Below are 21,402 nucleotides of genomic sequence, written 5' to 3' on the forward strand. Positions count from 1 at the left end.
TGCGTCTTCTTCCAGCACCAGAAGTAAAAACAATCTGTTGGTTTCCTCTGTTCTGTTTTGTTTCTCTACAAAACGAACAATTCTGAATGTTCTCACTGTGAATCAGAGTTTTACATTTAGGTGAAAGATGAAACTGTAAATATTGGAGCTAACTGGAACCTGAATGGATGTTTGTAGAATTTAATTTCACTGAAACCCTTTAGCAACAGAATCATTAAAATCTGGTTCGTTCAGGGACCATGTCTGATGTTCAGGCAGGTTCTCAACGTTCTTTAGATGCTTTTTGAGTATTTTTTCCAAATCAAATGGTACTTTGAGCATTTTGAATGAATTTATCTTTGGACGCTGAAAAACAAGCTCATGATCAGCGGTTTTGGTCGTTTGTTGAGTTCCTGTTGACTCTACGTTCAATTTCAGGTGATTCATTTCTGAGAAAACGTAACCAAACACAAAATCAGTGACTGAGAAGGAATAGAGAACTTCAAACCCTAAATTAACGTCTGACTTTGAGAACTTCATGTTTCAAATGTAAATGTATGAATTTGCAGCGTTTCTGGGTTCTTTTCATCAGAACATATTTAATATTTTAGGTTCCAGAACAACATTCTGGGTTGGGATTTGTGATATTGTGGACATTTCTGACTGTTTTCTGATGTTTTTAGATGAAATGATTTGTTGACTAATCTAGAAAATAACCTGCAGGTTGATGAATAATGGAAATAAGTGGTGATTAATTGTTTGTTTTTACCTGAGAGGAAACCAAAAAAATCTCATAAAGTACAAGGACAAGTATAAGAATCCTTATTTTTTACTTTTTAAAGTAGTTTCTCGCATACATTTCCAGTAAAACTCCAGCTTGTAAAGCCGGTTCTTCGTGTTCGGAGGCAGCTCCACCTTTAATCAGCTGCTGGAATAGAATTACAGTCTTTGAACCCGATAGTCAGCAGGAAAAGCTGCACTTTTCACCCGATGTTCTCCTTTGAAGCTCTGACAGCAACACGGCAGCAGCTTCGTTCTGCTCAGCTATCACTCATGATTCACGCTCTTTTTCTTCTCTTTAGCCTGGAGGCAAATCAGGTCTTAAAGCAGCTCTGGCGGGTCGAGTCACGACGAGATGATTCTGGCTCCAGAAATAAATCAATACTGAGCGAACAGTTAGAGTGTAATAAAGCCGAGAACAGCTGGAAGTGCTGCTTGTTCATTAAGTGTGGGATGGTCTCTGATGGACGGTTTGAAGGCGTTCTGCTCTGACAGGTCATCTGACTGTCCTCTGCCCCTCCAGGTGCTACCTGTTGGATGGGATCTCTAAAGGCGCCTGGCTCAACCGCTCCAGCATCATATTTGCAGGGAAGGACAAGTGGTCTGTGGACCCCCGGGTGTCCATCGTGTCCAGCGTGGGGGACAAACACGAGTACAGCCTCCAGATACAGAGAGTGGATGTTAGCGACGACGGCCAGTACACCTGCTCCATCCAGAGCGAGCGCAACCCTCGGCCCAAGCTGCTCAACCTCATCGTCAAAGGTGAGTCTGACTTCCTGTGTAGCTTCAGATGTTGTCCTCACCACTGCAGCTTTCTGTTGTCTGCTGAGAGGTTTATAACATCTGTTGTCCTGTTTGCTGCTAACAAGAGAACAAACTGCAGAGTTTCACTTCCGGCCACTTCAAACCCTCAGGTTGTGCCTGCAGGCGATGCGACAAACGAGAAGAAAAGGTTCAGACTGGGCAGCTTTAATTAGGCCACAAAACTCACAGAGGCAGGAAGCAAAAAAACACATGAAATCAGCTTCATTTACATTTTGTGCACAGTTTCTGGTGTGTTTTCTGGTTTTATGTCTACTTGAATATTGTTTCATGCTTTAACGCTAAAAAAAATCATTATTTTTGTCATACAGTACACTGGAAAAATGAAAAAAATAAACTTTTTAAACATTTGCAACAATTTTTTGAACAAAATGCAATTTTCTTAATCTTTTTTTGTGTTTGTTTTGTTTAAACAGAGATAAATAACAAGTAAAATCACTCAACAAAAGTCCACTACTGATTTTTATCCATCGGTTTTCCAGCATTTTATGGCAACTTCACGTTTTTTAAACATTTTTAGAAGAACTTTTTGAACAATGTGCTGTTTCCTTAATCTTTTTTGTTTGTTTCCAACCATTTCTGAAAAGAGAACATTCATTTAAACAGAATTATTTTTTATATTTTATAGATTTTACCTGTTTTGGTAAGTTACAGATAAGCACCAATGAAATTACCTAAAAAAGTAATAATTTATAAAATAAACATTTAAAAAGAGCCACAGCTGTAAAAGAAAAAGAAGTCCACATTTATTTTTGTTTCTCAGGTGATTTTTATTGGCCTTTGATTGTAACTTTACTCTCTTGAATATAATATTTTTTTCTACTTAATTTTGATTTATTTACGACGTTTTTCTGTTTCTCTTCAAGCTTCTGTTGTTTACCAGTATTTTAAAGGTGGTAAATATTTTTTATATCTGTTTTTCATTAAATTACTATAAATTGATAAAACATATAGTTCTTCTAAATGTAAGGCCCCTACAGCAGGTTAACTGTTCTAAAACAGATTTCTAACAGTCAGTGGAGTTTGTTTTCACACATCCGGTGATACATTTTAAGTTTCAGTATATCTTATTTCTTGTTTCATGTGTTGGATTAATGTCAGACTTCTTTGTGTCTCACAGAAGCTTGTAGTTTTTAACCATGATGACAAAATTCAGACTAAATTCTAAATGTTGTCCATTTTGTAAAGAAAAACTCACATTTCCTGTGTGTTCAATATGAGTTGTAAACATCAAATCTGCAGCTTTCTGTTGTCTGCTGAGAGGTTTATCACATCTGTTGTCCTGTTTGCTGCTAACAAGAGAACAAACTGCAGAGTTTCACTTCCGGCCACTTCAAACCCTCAGGTTGTGCCTGCAGGCGATGCGACAAACGAGAAGAAAAGGTTCAGACTGGGCAGCTTTAATTAGGCCACAAAACTCACAGAGGCAGGAAGCAAAAAGACACATGAAATCAGCTTCATTTACATTTTGTGCACAGTTTCTGGTGTGTTTTCTGGTTTTATGTCTACTTGAATATTGTTTCATGCTTTAACGCTCATAAAAAATCATTATTTTTGTCATACAGTACAGTTATATCATTACAGATTCAGGTTTTCCTGCTTTAATGCTCAGAAACACATTAAACATGTTAAACACATTAAAAACACGTCAAACACGTTAAAAACACGTCACTACACCGATCTGTCAGCAGCACAATAATATTCAAAATCAGCTTTTTTACATTTTATGCACCATTCCAGGTGTGTTTTTAGTTTTAGGGTCACTTTAATAATACTTCGTCCCTTGATGCTCAAAAACGCATTTTTTTCATACAGTTCACTGGAAAAAATGAAAAACAAAACAAAGCATTTTGAGCAGATTTTTTAACCAAAAAATGGCAACATTACCTGAAATTAAAAAAAAAAAAACATTCATTGAAACATAAGTACTTTTATTTATTTGATAGATTTTGCCTGTTTTGGTAAATTACAGATAATCACCAATAAAATTACCTAAAAAGGTAATAATTTATATAAACATTTAAAAGAAAGGTCAAACTGTAAAAGAAAAAAATCACATTTTATTTCTGTTTTACGGACCTTTAGTTGTAACTTTACACTCTTGAATATATAGTTTTTTTCTACTAATTTTAACAGATTTATGATGGTTTTCTTTTACTCTATAATAAGCTTCTACTGTTTGTGATCATAAATTTGTTGTGATTTGTGTTAATTACGTGTTTTTTGTAAATAATCTGGTCTTAATTCTGATTAAACGGCGTCCAGCTGGTTGTTCCGGTTTCGTCCTCCTGGGTTTTAATCGTCCTCCTGTTGGTAGAAGGTTCCTCCTGATCTGAGCAGATGTTCTCTGGTTCTTCATCAGCGTCTGCAGCTGATTGGTTTCACAGCTGGATGAACCAGATGTGTTCAGAAATGGTCATGTGACGGTTTCAGACAGTTAACGGTTTAGTTTTGGACATTTAAGAGTCTGTCTGCAGCAGAAACTGACCTGCAGCATCCTCATGTCCTCGTCTTCCTCCTGACATTTGAATAAAAGCTGATTCTGGAGGGGCTGCTCAGTGGAGTAGTGGTTAGCACTGTCGCCTTGCAGCAAGAAGATCCCCGGTTCAAATCCCGGCCTGGGCCTGGGATCTTTCTGCATGGAGTTTGCATGTTCTCCCTGTGCATGCGTGGGTTTTCTCCGGGTACTCCGGCTTCCTCCCACAGTCCAAAAACATGCTGAGGTTAATTGGTTACTCTAAATTGTCCGTAGGTGTGAATGTGAGTGTGATTGTGTGTCTGTATATGTAGCCCTGTGACAGACTGGTGACCTGTCCAGGGTGTCCCCTGCCTTCACCCGAGTCAGCTGGGATAGACTCCAGCACCCCCCATGACCCTAGAGAGGATAAAGCGGTGTATAGAGGATGGATGGATGGATGGATGATTCTGGAGGCCTCTTTCTTTGTTCTTTCTTTCTTTGTTGTTTCTCTTTCTTTCTTTCTCTTTCTTTCTTTCTTTCTTTCTTTCTTTGTTCTTTCTTTCTTTCTTTCTTTCTTTCTCTGATCTCCGTCCTTTAAAAGCTCCTGACCAGAGTCTGGATTCACTTACAAACTTCTGCTGAATTCAACCTGTTTTCTCCACAACAATAGAAGGATTCTGAGCTGTTAGTCAGAAACGTGCCGTGTTTTTACATTCTCTACATGTTTATTCTGCTGTGAGCTTTGTTTTCTGCTGTTCTGTAGTTGTTCTTGGTGCATTTATTCTTACAGCTGTAACAGAACAGCCCGGTCTCACGGGGATTCGTGAAACTGTCACGTCAGTTTTTGTTTCGGTTTCGTGCGCACCAACACGATGTCGTCATGTTTTTCGTGCCGCTCACCACGAGCGAAACCCGCTGTGGTAATGACATCTGAAAGTGGTTTATACCAGCGGATTCATGACGATCTAAGCTGTCCATCGGCGTTTGCGGCCGCCGCCGCGGCCGCCATTGCGGCTGCCAATGGACAGCTTAGAAAATATAGAGAAAACATGGAATTATTTAACCACTGTGATGAAATTCAAACTCATTAGTTGGTGCTGTGTGGAATTTATAAAGAAAAAAAGCGCTGGTTTAACCACTTAACCATTTTTACGTTTTCTGACATTTTTACAGACTGTAACTGAATATTTTTTTGGAGTATTTTTAATTTGCTTTCCATCAATATAACCTTTAAATCCCAAGTTTTAATAATATGTACTGATTTATGTCTTATCTATGACAGTAAATAGTTTAAAAGTGCAATAAACATAAAAAAAGAACAACAAAAATTACCAAGATTTAGACACAAAACAGCCTAAATTAGACACAAAACACAGTCTTGATGTTGTTCAAGTTAAGCACAGAAGAAGCTCTAAAGGTGGATGATTTAAGGTGGAATGAGCTGTATTCAGTCAGAAGTCTTGTTTAAAGCTCCAGAACCAAAAATAAAATGTGTTTTTTTACAGGACGAATGTGTTCCAGTCCTCCAGAACGTTTTCTTACATTTCTACAGACTCAGAGGAATGTTTGGGAGTGTTTTAGTTTGCTTTCCATCAGTGTAACCCTGACATCCCATCACAAACATAAACAAATGAAAATCATTGTTTTTTTCACATATATTCCAAAATAAACCCATCAGTGCAATGAAGAAGCTCTGAAGGAACGTTTCTATGGAGTTATACAGGGTTTATCTGCAGAGAGAATGATGCTACCAGCAGCCACACGTTAGCATGCTATCGTAGCTACGCTGTGCTCTACAGGGTTCATTCATAGTTTTCTACATCTGTACAAACAAACTCATACACACGTGGACAAAATTGTTGGTACCCCTCAGTTAAAGAAGGAAAAACCCACAATTCTCACTGAAATCACTTGAAACTCACAAAAGTAACAATAAATAAAATTTATTGAAAATTAAATAATCAAAAACAGCCATTACTTTTGAATTGTTGATTAACATAATTATTTAAAAAAACAAACTAATGAAACAGGCCTGGACAAAAATGATGGTACCTCTATAAAAGATTGAAAACTATTTGACCAGAGTGACATGATTAACTCAGGTGTGTCATTTAATTGACATCACAGGTGTTTCCAAACTCATAATCAGTCAGTCTGCCTATTTAAAGGGAGACAAGTAGTCACCCTGCTGTTTGGTGAAAAGGTGTGTACCACACTGAACATGGACAACAGAAAGCGAAGGAGAGAATTGTCCCAGGACATCCGAAAAAAAATGATAGACAAACATCTTAAAGGTAAAGGCTATAAGACCATCTCTAAACAGCTTGAAGTTCCTGTGACAACAGTGGCTCATATTATTCAGAAGTTCAAGACCCACGGGACAGTAGCCAACCTCCCTGGACGTGGCCGCAAGAGGAAAATTGATGACAAATTGAAGAGACGGATCGTTGGAATTGTATCCAAAGAGCCCAGAGCAACCTCCAAAGAAATTAAAGGTGAACTCCAAGGCCAAGGTACATCAGTGTCAGATCGCACCATTCGTCGTTGTTTGAGCCAAAGTGGACTTCATGGGAGACGACCAAGGAGGACACCACTGCTGAAAAAAACTCATAAAAAAGCCAGACTGGAATTTGCAAAAATGCATGTTGACAAGCCACAAAGCTTCTGGGAGAATGTCCTTTGGACAGATGAGACCAAACTGGAGCTTTTTGGTAAGGCACATCAACTCTATGTTCATAGACTCAAAAACCAAGCATACGAAGAAAAGAACACTGTCCCTACGGTGAAACATGGAGGAGGCTCAGTAATGTTTTGGGGCTGCTTTGCTGCATCTGGCACAGGGTGTCTTGAAAGTGTGCAAGGTACGATGAAATCTGAAGACTATCAAGGCATTCTGGAGAGAAATGTGCTGCCTAGTGTCAGAAAGCTTGGTCTCAGTCGCAGGTCATGGGTCTTCCAACAGGACAACGATCCAAAACACACAGCCAAAAACACCCAAGAATGGCTGAGAGAAAAGCGTTGGACTATTCTAAAGTGGCCTTCTATGAGCCCAGATCTGAATCCCATTGAACATATGTGGAAGGAGCTGAAACATGCCATTTGGAGAAGACACCCATCAAACCTGAGACAACTGGAGCTGTTTGCTCATGAGGAGTGGGCCAAAATACCTGTTGACAGCTGCAGAACGCTCATTGACAAATACAGAAATCGTTTAATTGCAGTGATTGCCTCAAAAGGTTGTGCAACAAAATATTAAGTTATGGGTACCATCATTTTTGTCCAGCCCTATTTCATTAGTTTGTTTTTTTAAATAATTATGTTAATCAACAATTCAAAAGTGATGGCTGATTTTGATTATTTAATTTTCAATAAATTTTTATTTATTGTTACTTTTGTGAGTTTCAAGTGATTTCAGTGAGAATTGTGGGTTTTTCCTTCTTTAACTGAGGGGTACCAACAATTTTGTCCACGTGTGTACATACTGATGGAATATCGTGGAGTTTTGTTTTTATGCATATTTATCCTCTACAGTTGAACAGTTTAGTTTTATTCCAACCCTGTGATTTATTATCTCCATGTTTTTGGAATCAGCTGGAAGTCGAGGCTGAACTGAAGCGTATTAAATATATGAAATATATTATACATGGACGGAGCAGCTTCTGAATGCTGCGTTTCCACTATTAATCATCTGTTTTCTACATGGAGCTTCCCATGTGACCTACTTTGGTGCAGGTGTAGCCGGGAAAACATGAACTCTATATCTGGGTCAGTCCATGAAGTAATCAATCAGAACGTCCCACCTCCTGGTCCTCTCAGATACCAGCTAGTTCTGTCAAAACATCCCTGATTTAGACAGTGTTTGTTCCACAGAATGGATCCTAGAACATGATTCTGGTATCAAATGATCTGAAAAGGATCATTTCATTGCCTACATTTTGTTCTGCTGATATGAGCCTTAAAGTTTCCTCAGAATTACCTTTTTATAGTTTTCCTCAGATCATCATACCGCCACCTCCGTGCTTCACTGTCAGGACTATGCTTTCACTGTGATTTGATTTGATTTGATTTATTTTCACACATAAAGTTAAACACACAATTTGCATTTCTTACATTAAAAGTGTGAAGGAGGGTTGCCAAAAAACCCTCAAGGGGTTTGAGAGAAGACAACCTCCAAAAAAATAAAAAATAAAAAAAAGAAAAACCTTCACAGGTAGACAATTATATAAATATGTTAAAATATATCAAATAACATGCCAACAGTTCATAAAGTTATACACAGGGTAAATATTACCTCTTTAAACATACTGACCAAAGACAAACCAGGTGTTAGTAGGATGTCCCATATGGAAAATTACTCTTTTTCAAAAGCAGTTCTTTAAAAGCTGCTTTAAATTTGGTTTGTGAAAGGACTCTGACCCAGGTTGGTAATTGATTCCATATTTTGGATCCTCTGTATGGAATACTAAATACAGACAGATTTATACGAGCAAAAGGAGCTCTGATAAGTGTGCTGCTACGAGTTGGATAATAATGAAATTCGTTATTAAAATGATAAATAGAATTTAGATGTTGGGGTAGTAGTTTGTTTACAGAACTATAAACAAACTGACCAATTTGGAAATTATTGACTTGGTAGACAGTCAGAACACCTGCTTTAGAAAACAGGGGCTGAGATGGATGTCTGCGATCTACATGAAATATTATTCTCAAAGCTCGTTTCTGGAGACGATAAATAGGCTGAAGTTTGGTTTCATGGGTACTAGCCCAACATATATTACAGTAATTTATATGTGGATATACCATTGCATAATATAGCATTGTTGCCACTCTTGAATTAATGAGGAAGCGGATTTTTCCCAGTATTCCGACAGCTTTGGCGATTTTTGAAGTAAGAAAACTCAGATGTGGTTTCCAGCTGAGGGATTCATCAACTATAACTCCACGAAAACGAGCAGAGGAAACATTCTGGATGGGTAAATTATCAATTTGGATTTTAGAAGAAGATTTAAAAGTACTGGGCTGTATTCCAAAAAATATAAAGTTAGTTTTTTTAATATTGAGTGACAATTTATTTGACATAAACCAAGAAGATAACTTGTCAAGTTCTTCATTCATTACTTGTACGAGAGTGTTAGGATCCTTATGGGAATAAAATACACAGGTGTCATCTGCAAATAAGATTTCAGAGAGTTTATCAGAAACATTGGGGAGGTCATTAATATATAACAAAAATAACAAAGGACCCAAGATTGAACCTTGAGGTAATCCACACTGAAGAGGAAGAAGAGGAGATTCTACCCCTTTGTAAGAAACCGTTTGGTATCTGTCTGTTAGATCATTAGAAAACCACTGTAATGATCTATGCTTTATGCCAAGAAATGAAAGCTTGTCCAAAAGAATCACATGATTGACCGTGTCGAACGCTTTAGACAAATCCAGAAAGGAGCACTGTGGTGCTCCTGGTCAGAGGAGACACAAGATAAACACACAAAAAAACACAAATAGACACAAAACCAGCCCTAAAGTTTACCCGGGAGTCACTTTTTAAACTTTTCAGAAACCAGAAACACATCCAGCAGGGGTGGACAGAGCTTAAAATCAGCCCTGACATCATCAGCCGACTGAATCAAGCACTAGTTTTTAAATGCAACGACAAAAAGTGACAGACAGGTCGGATTTCAGAACAACAATTCAAAAATATCTTTAGAGACCTATCCCAACTTGTTGGGAAAAAGAAAAAACTGTAATCCAGTAGAGCAGGAATATTCAACTAAAATTCAAAGAGGTCCGGTCAGAGAAAGTGTATTAACCCTTTAAGCTTCAGTCAATTCCAGCCGTTTTCAGTACAAAAAAAATCGCTAATATTCTATTTTTAAATAAAAAAAATTACACATTAGTAGGTGTACCGCCGGCGGTACACTGAAGCTTAAGGGGTTAAAGCAAAGGTCCAGAACATCATAATGTCTAAGTGAATTAGTGTGATATATGTTGATGTAACCTGGTAGTTTTATTAGAGTCTGCCTGTAATCATTAACAGACCATCAAATCAAATAAATTCAGAACGGTTATAACAGCATTTTGTCACGGATTTAACGGGTTGGACCCGAGCAGAGAGCCACACTACCAAGGCTGGGTGAAATGAGAATGGGTTGTATTGTCAGGGATGTGAGTTGTGGCAGAGGGTGAGAAAGAGTCGGGTTGCAGGGGAAGCGGCTGGTGGAGTGGGGTTTGGGTTACGGAGCCGGGGAAAGGAAGGACGTCGGACTCTCCCGAACCGGGGGGCCGAGGTGTTCCATGGGCCAGGCGGTGACTGACGTCCAGGCGGGGGTTTCCGGAAGGGCGTCAAGAGGCGACGAGCAGCCGGTTTGCTGCTGTGGGTTCCGGGTTGGATTGAGGGGAGCTGGTCGGGGTTCCAGGGAGGGGGTCCGGGCAGAATGGGGAGTCCAGGAGGGGAAATACCGGTGCCAAATGGTTTCAGGAGGGCGGACAAACGATCAGGGTCGAGGGGATCCCGGACAGCTGGATAGGTATGTCTTGTTCAACAATCTGGCAGGGATTGGAAGGATGAGCCGGTTCTTTATTGCTGAGGTGGTAATCAATGAGATGTCCCTCAGCTGTCCGGGAGCCGTAGAGGTGGTTGATTGCCTGAGTGGAGTCAGCTGGGAAGCCGAACTCCACTCAGGCGTCAAGCTGTAGGGGAAGACAGGGGTAGAGGAGAGGATGGGAGACTGAGGAGACAGAGACAGAAACCGAGGGACAGAGAGAGAGAAGGGAGCATGAGTGGAAGAGGAGCAGGAGAGGAAGAGGAAACAGATGGGAAAAGGGGTATTTGGGATGTCAGGTGGGAAGGACGGGGGTGAGGAGGGAGCCCTGACACATTTATTAATAAATAACTTCTGATAAAACTGTACATCTGAAAATAAAGTGGAAAATAATGACTGAACAACCTGAACCAACTTATACATCTTCAACAATACCTACATCTCTAAAAATATAAACAACTGAACACTTTTACTTTTTTCTTCTCTTCTATCGCTCCTCTTATATCCCTGCTGCTTAATGGGAGAACTGAGCTGCCAGTATTCTGAATCTGGTCTGAACAGTGTCAGGGTCGTTCCAAACACATCTGGAGCTCATTGGTGAGTCTGGAACCAGATTTAGTTTGATTATGTTAATAGCTGAGAAGCTGGCTGTCAGCTGAATGTTGATCCAAACATGGTCAACATGTGCAGGGAGACTTTCCTCTCAGTGTCCATTTATTTGAATTTCTATTTAATCTGTCCCTCGCCTGTTTTCTGAACTCAGCTGTGATGTTTAGCGGCTGGAATGCAGAGACTTCATTGGCTGAGTAGTGTCACATTAGATGGCTGAACTCGTACCTGATTGGTCTGTGTGTTTCCTGAGCTGATAACCAACGTCGTAAACCTGCTGATGGACACCAGTGGTGAGGGAAGCCATCAGATTGAAGAAGGAGGACTTTAGGGCCTGGCTGACTCAGGGGTCTCCTGAAGCAGCTGATACTGGTCGGCCTAAAGAGCTGCTGCAGCTGTGGAAGTCAAAACTGTGGGTTAGGGTTCAGAGAGGCTATGGAGAAGGACTTTTGGTTGGCCTCAAGGAGGTTTTGACAAACTGTTGGATGCTTCAGGAAGGGGAGGCAGGGCTTTACTCAGGCTGTGCTCAGTCTGGTGGAGAACTGGTGAACCATACTGGAGACATTGTCAGATGGTGGAAGGAGAACTTTGAGAAACTCCTGAACCCGGTAAACATGTCCTCTTAGGGGGTGGCAGACCCTGAAAACTCGGGGGGTGGGTGGAAGCTCCTCAGTGGTTCCAGGTGTGGATGAGATCCTCCCTGAGATGCTGAAGGTTCTGGACATTGTTGGACTGTCTTGGCTGACACGCCTCTACAATGTGGCGTGGACATCAGGTACAGTACTGTGGAGTGACAGACTGGGTGGTGGTTTCCATTTTCAAAAAGGGGGACCAGAGAGTGAGTTCCAACTACCGAGGTATCGCACTTCTCAGCCTCCCGAGGAAAGTTTCCTCTACAGTGCTGAAGGGAGGCTCTGTGCGATTGTTGAACCTTAGATTCAGGAGGAACAATGTGGATTCCTTCCTGGTTCTGGAATAGTGGATCAGATCTTTAGTCTTGTGGGGCTGCTGAGGGGGTCATGGGAGTCCAACCTGCCAGTCTGCATGTGTTTTGTAGATCTGGAGAAGGCCTATGACCGTGTCCCCTGAGGACCGGAGGAAACTACTACTACTACTACTACTACTACCTCTGTGGGGGTACTGAGGGAGTATGGGATGGATGGATTGATGGATGGATGGATGATGGATGATGGATGGATGGTGGATGGATGATGGGTGGATGATGGATGGATGGATGATGGATGATGGATGGATGGTGGATGGATGATGGGTGGATGATGGATGGATGGATGGATGATGGATGGTGGATGGATGGATGGATGGATGGATGGATGGATGATGGATGGATGATGACTGGATGGATGGATGATGGATGGATGGATGGATGGATGGATGATGGATGGATGATGACTGGATGGATGGATGATGGATGGATGATGGATGGATAATGGATTTAATTCCTGTGAGTTTGTTGAATCACTTCAGCGTTATTAACCACACCTGACGTACGTCAGCGGGGTTACTGCATTCACTTCGGTATCTGGCTGGGTAAGTATGTCTGTGTGTATGTCCGGTCAGATATCTCTGCAAGTGCTGAACTCAGGATAATCAAACTTGGCACTGAAGATCAGTCTAAGGTCCCCTGCTCAGTTGTGGAGTTAGAGGTCAGCAGATCAAGTAGGAAGGGAGATACGTAGGATGATCAAAATTGATACGGAGTATCATGCATGGGCGTGGTTCTGCCCTCTACTGGGGGCTCGTCTAGTTCTCTGCTGCCATCTTTTCTGGATTTGACAGTTTTTGGTTATATTCAGCTCATTCTTTAGCGTTTCCTGACCTTTTCATTGCTCATTTCTGTCTAGTTTCTGCTATATTTACTGGACAGTGTGACGTTCTGACCCATATTTGCTGTAAACAGGAGTCAGACTAGTGGAGATCAGGTCTGTGTTGTTGTGTTTAGTTTAGCTTCAGAACAGAATGTTAGAATCTGCATGGAGCTGTGAAATGTGTGAACAGAAGCAGCTCCAGCTGGCGTCTCTGCTCCGACATATGGAGGGATTTATTTTCAGCGTGTGATGTACCTGCAGTTTGTTCCGTTTGTTGTTAACTGTAAATGAAAGTATTTGTTTATCCAGTTAAAACCTAAAAACTAGCAAAGAGCAGGAGAACGTCCCTCAGGATGGAGTCTGGACGGCGTTTAGATGAACATCAGAGGATCAGTCACACCAAATCCTCCTCCTCAGGTGTTCATACCTGGAATAAAAAATTTAAAAAAAGCATCACAGCCAGAAACAATAAGTAGAGAAATGCAGTTAGGTTCATTATTTCATGATTTCCTGATCTGACAGTTTTCTTCTCAGGCTGGAATCATTAAACTGAGCTTCTACCTGGAAGATCTCATGGTCTGAAATTATTCTGATGGTTAATGAGCATCTGACTCACCTCACACTGGAACTAATTTCATAATAACAATAACAATAATAATATTAACAGTAAATAAATAAAATAAATCTGTCAAAAAATGTAAAAATTTGGCCAAAAGAAAAGAAATATGCAAAAAAAAATAACAAAAAGTAGCAGTTTGTCAATAAAAATACAAATTAAATAGTAAATATAAAAAGTTTAAATAAAACTCAACATCACATAAAAGCAAGCCGATGAAAATGAATTTTCAGAAATGATTTAGAAAATATTCTGCAGCTTTCTCTGGTCAGGGTTTAGGGGTTTAGGTTATAGTTAGGGCTAAGGTTAGGGGTTTGGGTTATCCTGGTCCAGAGCTCTGTTACTTTTATTTCAGTCTCATCTGAGGATCTAATCAGGGCTGATTTCTGATCAATAACTTAGTTAGACCATGACCGGCTTTAAAAATGATCAATAAAATCTTAAAATCAGTCATAAAACACAGAATCAGTGGAGGGAAAAAGACTATTAAAGCCTCCAGATGCAGAATCAAAGCTGATTAAGGATCTGAACATGTTGGTCAGCTTGGATTCTAGCAGGAACTCTCTGATGGAACTTTCTGATGGAACTTTCTGATAGAACACTCTGATAGAACTCTCTGATGGAACTTTATGATGGAATGCTCTGATGGAACTTTCTGATGGAACTTTCTAGTGGAACTCTGTGATGGAACTTTCTAATGGAACTCTGATGGAAGGCTTTGATGGAACTTTTATAATGGAACTCTCTGATGGAACTTTCTAATGGAACGCTCTGATGGAACTCTGATGGAACTTTCTAATGGAACGCTCTGATGGAAGGCTTTGATGGAACTTTTATAATGGAACTCTCTGATGGAACTTTCTAATGGAACGCTCTGATGGAAGGCTTTGATGGAACTTTTATAATGGAACTCTCTGATGGAACTTTCTAATGGAACTCTCTGATGAAACTCTCTGATGGAACACTCTGATGGAACTTTATGATGGAACGCTCTGATGGAAGGCTTTGATGGAACTCTCTGATGGAACTCTCTGATGGAACTCTCTGATGGGACTTTCTGATGGAACTCTCTGATGGAACTCTCTGATGGAACTTTCTGATGGAACTCTCTGATGGAACTTTCTGATGGAACTCTCTGATGGAACTCTCTGATGGAACTTTCTGATGGAACTTTCTGATAGAACACTCTGATAGAACACTCTGATGGAACTTTATGATGGAATGCTCTGATGGAACTTTCTGATGGAACTCTCTGATGAAACTCTCTGATGGAACACTCTGATGGAACTTTATGATGGAATGCTCTGATGGAACTCTCTGATGGAACTCTCTGATGAAACTCTCTGATGGAACTTTCTGATGGAACTTTCTGATAGAACACTCTGATGGAACTCTCTGATGGAACTCTCTGATGGTACTCTCTGATGAAACTTTCTGATAGAACTCTCTGATGGAACTCTCTGATGAAACTCTGATGGAACGCTCTGATGGAACTTTCTAATGGAAAACTCTGATGGAACTCTGATGGAACGCTCTGATGGAACTTTCTAATGGAAAACTCTGATGGAACTCTGATGGAACGCTCTGATGGAACTCCGATGGAACTTTCTAATGGAAAACTCTGATGGAACTCTCTGATGAAACTCTCTGATGGAACTTTCTGATGGAACTTTCTTATAGAACACTCTGATGGAACGCTCTGATGGAACTTTCTAATGGAAAACTCTGATGGAACTCTCTGATGGAACTCTGATGGAACGCTCTGATAGAACACTCTGATGGAACGCTCTGATGGAACGCTCTGATGGAATGCTCTGATGGAACTTTCTAATGCAAAACTCTGATGGAACTCTCTGATGGAACGCTCTGATAGAACACTCTGATGGAACGCTCTGATAGAACACTCTGATAGAACGCTCTGATGGAACGCTCTGATGGAATGCTCTGATTGAACTTTCTAATGCAAAACTCTGATGGAACTCTCTGATGGAACGCTCTGATAGAACACGCTGATGGAACGCTCTGATGGAACTTTCTAATGGTAAACTCTGATGCAACTTTGATGGAACTTTTTAATGGAACACTCTGATGGAACTGTCTGATGGAACTTTCTAGTGGAACTCTGTGATAGAACTTTCTAATGCAAAACTCTGATGGAACTCTCTGATGGAACGCTCTGATAGAACACTCTGATGGAACGCTCTGATGGAACGCTCTGATGGAATGCTCTGATGGAACTTTCTAATGCAAAACTCTGATGGAACTCTCTGATGGAACGCTCTGATGGAACGCTCTGATGGAACGCTCTGATGGAATGCTCTGATGGAACTTTCTAATGCAAAACTCTGATGGAACTCTCTGATGGAACGCTCTGATAGAACACTCTGATGGAACGCTCTGATGGAACTTTCTAATGGTAAACTCTGATGGAACTTTGATGGAACTTTTTAATGGAACACTCTGATGGAACTGTCTGATGGAACTTTCTAGTGGAACTCTGTGATGGAACTTTCTAATGGAACGCTCTGATGGAAGGCTTTGATGGAACTTTCTAATGGAACTCTGATGGAAGGCTTTGATGGAACTTTTATAATGGAACTCTCTGATGGAACTTTCTAATGGAACGCTCTGATGGAACTCTGATGGAACTTTCTAATGGAACGCTCTGATGGAAGGCTTTGATGGAACTTTTATAATGGAACTCTCTGATGGAACTTTCTAATGGAACGCTCTGATGGAACTCTGATGGAACTTTCTAATGCAAAACTCTGATGGAACGCTCTGATGGAACGCTCTGATGGAACGCTCTGATAGAACACTCTGATGGAACGCTCTGATGGAACTTTTTAATGGAAAACTCTGATGGAACTTTGATGGAACTTTTTAATGGAACACTCTGATGGAACTGTCTGATGGAACTTTCTAGTGGAACTCTGTGATGGAACTTTCTAATGGAACGCTCTGATGGAAGGCTTTGATGGAACTTTTATAATGGAACTCTCTGATGGAACTTTCTAATGGAACGCTCTGATGGAAGGCTTTGATGGAACTCTCTGATGGAGTCAGTTTTCAGCTTGATAGTTCAGTAATGATGGAACTTTGTAGATCCTCATGAATTACCTCGAAAAGATCTTTTTATATTCAACATAATTCAACCATCATAGTAGATTCTTACGATTTGAAACTGAATTCCAGATTTTACAGCATTGTTTTGGCATTTCTACAACATTTTTAAGTAACAAAACCCAACTAGTAAACCAACCACTTCCTTCATCAGCTGATGCAGGATCAGCTGATCCTCTATCAGCTGATGAATAAACGTCCTCTAACCTCCTGAGAGACTAGAAGCTGTAAATATGAGAATCAGAGGAAGCTTCCTGCAGCTCTGGACGTTAAACTGGATCAGAGTGAAACCTCCAGACTGAGTGGTTCTACAGCAGATGAAGGGTTAAACCTGGAGGTCTCCATTCGTCTGTAATGTCGGTTCAGAGAAGCAGAATAAAACCAGAGGAAGAAACCACAGTTTAGTCCTGATCTGCTGGGATCCTGTCTCTCTTTAAATGTGTTTAAAAAAGATTTCATTTCTTTGTGACCTGAGTCTTAAAACTCCGTCCACAGGAGAAAAAAACCTTCATGACGACACGTTTCCCTTCTTTAAAGTCGAGTATTAGTATTATCAGTATTAGAACGATTAAACTCTGCTTTTCCTTATTTCTAATAGATCAGTTTAAACTCTGCTGTTCTTTAGTTAAATCAGATTTCTCTGTGAAGTTTAAGCTGCACAGTGACGTACTGGTTAGCACTTTGGCCTTGCAGCAAGAAGATCCCCGGTTCAAATCCCGGCCTGGGATCTTTCTGCATGGAGTTTGCATGTTCTCCCTGTGCATGCGTGGGTTTTCTCCGGGTACTCCGGCTTCCTCCCACAGTCCAAAAACATGCTGAGGTTAATTGGTTACTCTAAACTGTCCGTAGGTGTGAATGTGAGTGTGATTGTGTGTCTGTATATGTAGCCCTGTGACAGACTGGTGACCTGTCCAGGGTGTCCCCTGCCTTCACCAGAGTCAGCTGGGATAGACTCCAGCACCCCCCATGACCCTAATGAGGATAAAGTGGTGGATAGAGGATGGATGGATGGATGGATGGATGGATGGATGAGTGGTTCTTTGGTTTGGTGGTAAATACATACATTTATTATTATCATTATTGATTGATTATTGATCAGGAAGTTGGATTATTTATGAGCAAAGGATTATTTATGAGCAATGAACACACCGAAATCCAAAGAGGAAGAATCCGCTCAGATGGGGTGCCTGAAGCTCTGGCCGGCAAAACGGGCCTGGGCGCCGAGCTCCTCCTCAGTCCTGAGAAGCTGGTTGTACTCGGCCAGACGCTCAGATCGGCAAGGTGCACCAGGAAGTTTGCTGTAAAGGTTGAAGTCATTTGGAGTAACGGTTCTTGACAACAAAAAACAAAAACATTAGACAACAGCAACTTGTTAATTAGAAAAACGGTGAATCTTAAAGATGATGACGTCCAGTCAAAGAAGAGCCTGCAGCTAAAGAACCATGTAGAATTAAGGAGTATTTGAACTGATTTATGCCGGTAGAACTTCTAAACAAACACCATTTTTAAAATCTAAATATAGTCAGTGAAGAAATGTGTGTGTGTCCATCTTCACTTTTCTCAGCATCCATTCATCTGATTTACTTCATGTTTAATGGATTTATAACTAGATTAGTGAGGAAGTATGCTGTAAAGTTTGAAGTCATTCAGATTACTGGTTCTCGAGAAACACCAAAAAAGCCCAGAAGCACTAAATGACTGACATGTAATTTCACTGACTACAACAACGAAGCATCGCAAAGACGACTTGTCCTGGTCAGTGTATGGACTCCCTGCAGCTGAACTATAAATAAATGCCATCTGGGTTCCAGCACAGAGAACATGTTCTGGTAGAGGCCACTAAAGTGGATCTTTCTAGTCTTTCTTCATCACTGTTTTCTACCATTTTATATTTTCTGTTTACATTAACGGACGCATGTGAGTGAGAAAAAAATAGATTATTAATCATTTCTGTTATATTTTTTGAAATTTTGGTGATTGTCTTCAGTCCAAATCACTTCAGAGATAAATTTAATCATGAATAAAACTAACCTTTTTCTGGTTTATGGAACTTTTGCTGTGATTAAATTAATCTTTGTGTTCTCTTGAGGGTGAGTCGTCTGATAAATGTGGTTTATTTTTTATGATGAATGTCAAAACAAAATGAGGAGATAATACAATAATAATGAGACATGTTCTTTTTAAAATATTTATCAAGTAATTAAAAATGTTCTGAATAATTGATAGTTTGGTTGTTATATTATTTGCCTAATTAGAAAAAAACATCGTATGAATCAATAAAAGATGAGAACTGTAACTGTGTTATAAGAAGAGTGGTGGAGGCTTTGAGTCCGGCTGGTTCTGGTTCTGACTGGTTCTGGTTCTGACTGGTTCTGACAGGTTCTGGTTCTGACTGGTTCTGATTGGTTCTGGTTCTGACTGGTTCTGGTAGGTTCTGGTTCTGGTAGGTTCTGGTTCTGGTAGGTTCTGATTGGTTCTGGTTCTGACAGGTTCTGATTGGTTCTGGTAATGAGAAACCGGTTAATTCCGGTTTTCCTGCTGTGTGTGAGCTGGAGTTCTTTGTGTAGTCGGTCGGCTGCTGAACATGAAACCGAGCATCGACCCGTTTGAACGCTGGACTTTTGCAGCTGATTGAAATTCCTTCAGGATGTCGTTTTCTTCTTCTGCTGGTTCTGAACATCCCTTCTCCAGTGTGGTCCTGATGAACGTTGGCCGTTATCTGGTCAGAGAATCACTGTGTGGCTTCAGAATCAGGACTGTGGTGCATCAGACAGGAAGCTGGTTTTATTTGGAGGAATATTGATTTAAATAATCAGATAACTGCTGTTTTCTCTGTTCATGCAGTTTGTACCGATATTTATCTGTAACTGTAGGTTTAGGTTTAGATCTGTTTTCATATTTTGTCCACATTTGATTTCATGGTGCTGTCATTCTGTTGGGACAGCTGCATATTAGACTTTATTTTCATTTTTCTGATTATCGTATCTATGCGTTTATTGATAAATCAGGTGTGATGCAGCCTCGGCTCTGTGTCTGTCCTTCTCTGTGGTCTCAGAAACGTCTCTCACCGAGCAAAAAGTGACAAAGAACCAGAAAATTAGCTTCTCTCAGAGTGGCTACAGCTATGCTAAAAGCTAGCGGCTAGTAGCTAGCGGCTAGCGGGTAACGGCTAGCTGCTAAGCTAGAATCCAGTCACAGAATGACCTGGAAGTCAATCTGGATTTCTGCATTTTTTTTGTAAGTACTTGTTCTTTGTGCAACGACTGCAAAGTTGAATCTATGCTAAGCTATGCTGAGCTCAGCTAAGACAGCAGCTATGATTGGAGAAATGTCCAACAAATTGGTTTAGTTTGTCAGTTTTTACTAAAAAAATACAGAAGAATTTCAAATGAAATGAAAATTCAGTTCTAGTCACCCTTATTAACCCTTTAATTCAGTTCAATTCAACTTTATTTAAGCGCCAAAGTCACAATATTGCGACAAGTAACATTGCTGAACATAACAACCCAGATAGCAAACTATGGGTGAATCAATGTTGAATCTATGTTGAGACCTAAAGTAGAAATTATACAGAAAGCGCAAGGTTGATAAAATGTTGAGTCAACGTTGCTTTTCAACCATAAATCACACTTTATCAATGCCAACAATATACTCATTGAGTGTGTAGTATTTAGTACGTTAGTATGCAATTTTGTGCAGATATATAGAAATTGTCCTGCTTGAAGCAAAAGGAATTGCAATCATGTAAAATAATTGTGATTAGAAGATCATGTAATAATTGTGTCAGACCTGTCTCCCTCAGAAGTACCTCCCCTCCCCCAACCACCCCCCTTTGCTGAAGGAGAAAAAGAGAAGGGCAAACATAGATTCAACATTAATTCAACATTGACCTGTCAAACATTTTAATTAAACCAAAATACAACGTAGATTCAATGGTATCTTTTAAACACAAACTTCAATGTTGACAAAATGTTGTTGAATAAACGTTGATCCAACCATTAGTCTTCAACCGTAACCACAATTCAACCTTCTTAACCCGAATTCAACATTGATTTAACATCTTTTGCTATCTGGGAAGCCATAGAATCAAATATAGTGCCTCATGTATTTACTACTTACACCAGGACATGGCGGACATCTGGAACTTCAGTCTGAGCATCATTTGTGGGCGTGTTTTCGCTCAAAGTTTTGGAGTTTATCGAGTTTGAAAACCTTCCTCTGGTCGAGGAGACGAAAGTCATATTCAGAGCGTAACAGAGCGCCAGACAACACATTTTAGAGAGAGAAAACTCACCATACCAAGAGGTCTGCTCAATACTGACAAAATACTTTGTCAAGTAATGGCTTCACTCAGTTCTGAAGGGAGGGTTGGCAGGGTCGCCGTTAGGCATGGGGACGTGGTGGGGGTAGCAGGGGGGTTGTAGGGAGGGCAACGTGGTGGATAGCAGGGGTGGCCAGGGGTGGTAGGAGGGGACGTGGTGGGGGTGGCTAGGGGTGGTAGGAGGGCAGTGGTGGGATAGCAGGGTGGCAGGGGTTGGTAGGAGGGACGTGGTGGGGGTGGCAGGGTGGTAGAGGGCAAGTGGTGGATAGCAGGGGTGGCAGGGTGGTAGGAGGGGACGTGGTGGATAGCAGGGGTGGCAGGTGGTA

General features: G+C 40.6%; 2 protein-coding genes across 6 annotated transcripts in view; one reads left to right on the forward strand and one right to left on the reverse strand.

Moving 5' to 3' along the window:
- The window catches only part of LOC127533597 (uncharacterized), a 99,875-nt gene extending 98,124 nt beyond the window's left edge, over nt 1-1,751 (forward strand). The window contains exon 2 of the mRNA XM_051947052.1: nt 1,283-1,751. Coding sequence (XP_051803012.1) covers nt 1,283-1,736 — 454 coding nt within the window. The 3' untranslated portion in view covers nt 1,737-1,751. The remainder of the gene's footprint in view (nt 1-1,282) is intronic.
- The window catches only part of LOC110965491 (neuronal growth regulator 1-like), a 667,889-nt gene that overhangs the window by 518,779 nt on the left and 127,708 nt on the right, over nt 1-21,402 (reverse strand). The gene's annotated exons all lie outside the window — the stretch shown is intronic.

The sequence above is a fragment of the Acanthochromis polyacanthus genome, chromosome 4 (assembly GCF_021347895.1).
Source record: "Acanthochromis polyacanthus isolate Apoly-LR-REF ecotype Palm Island chromosome 4, KAUST_Apoly_ChrSc, whole genome shotgun sequence".
NCBI lineage: Eukaryota > Metazoa > Chordata > Actinopteri > Pomacentridae > Acanthochromis > Acanthochromis polyacanthus.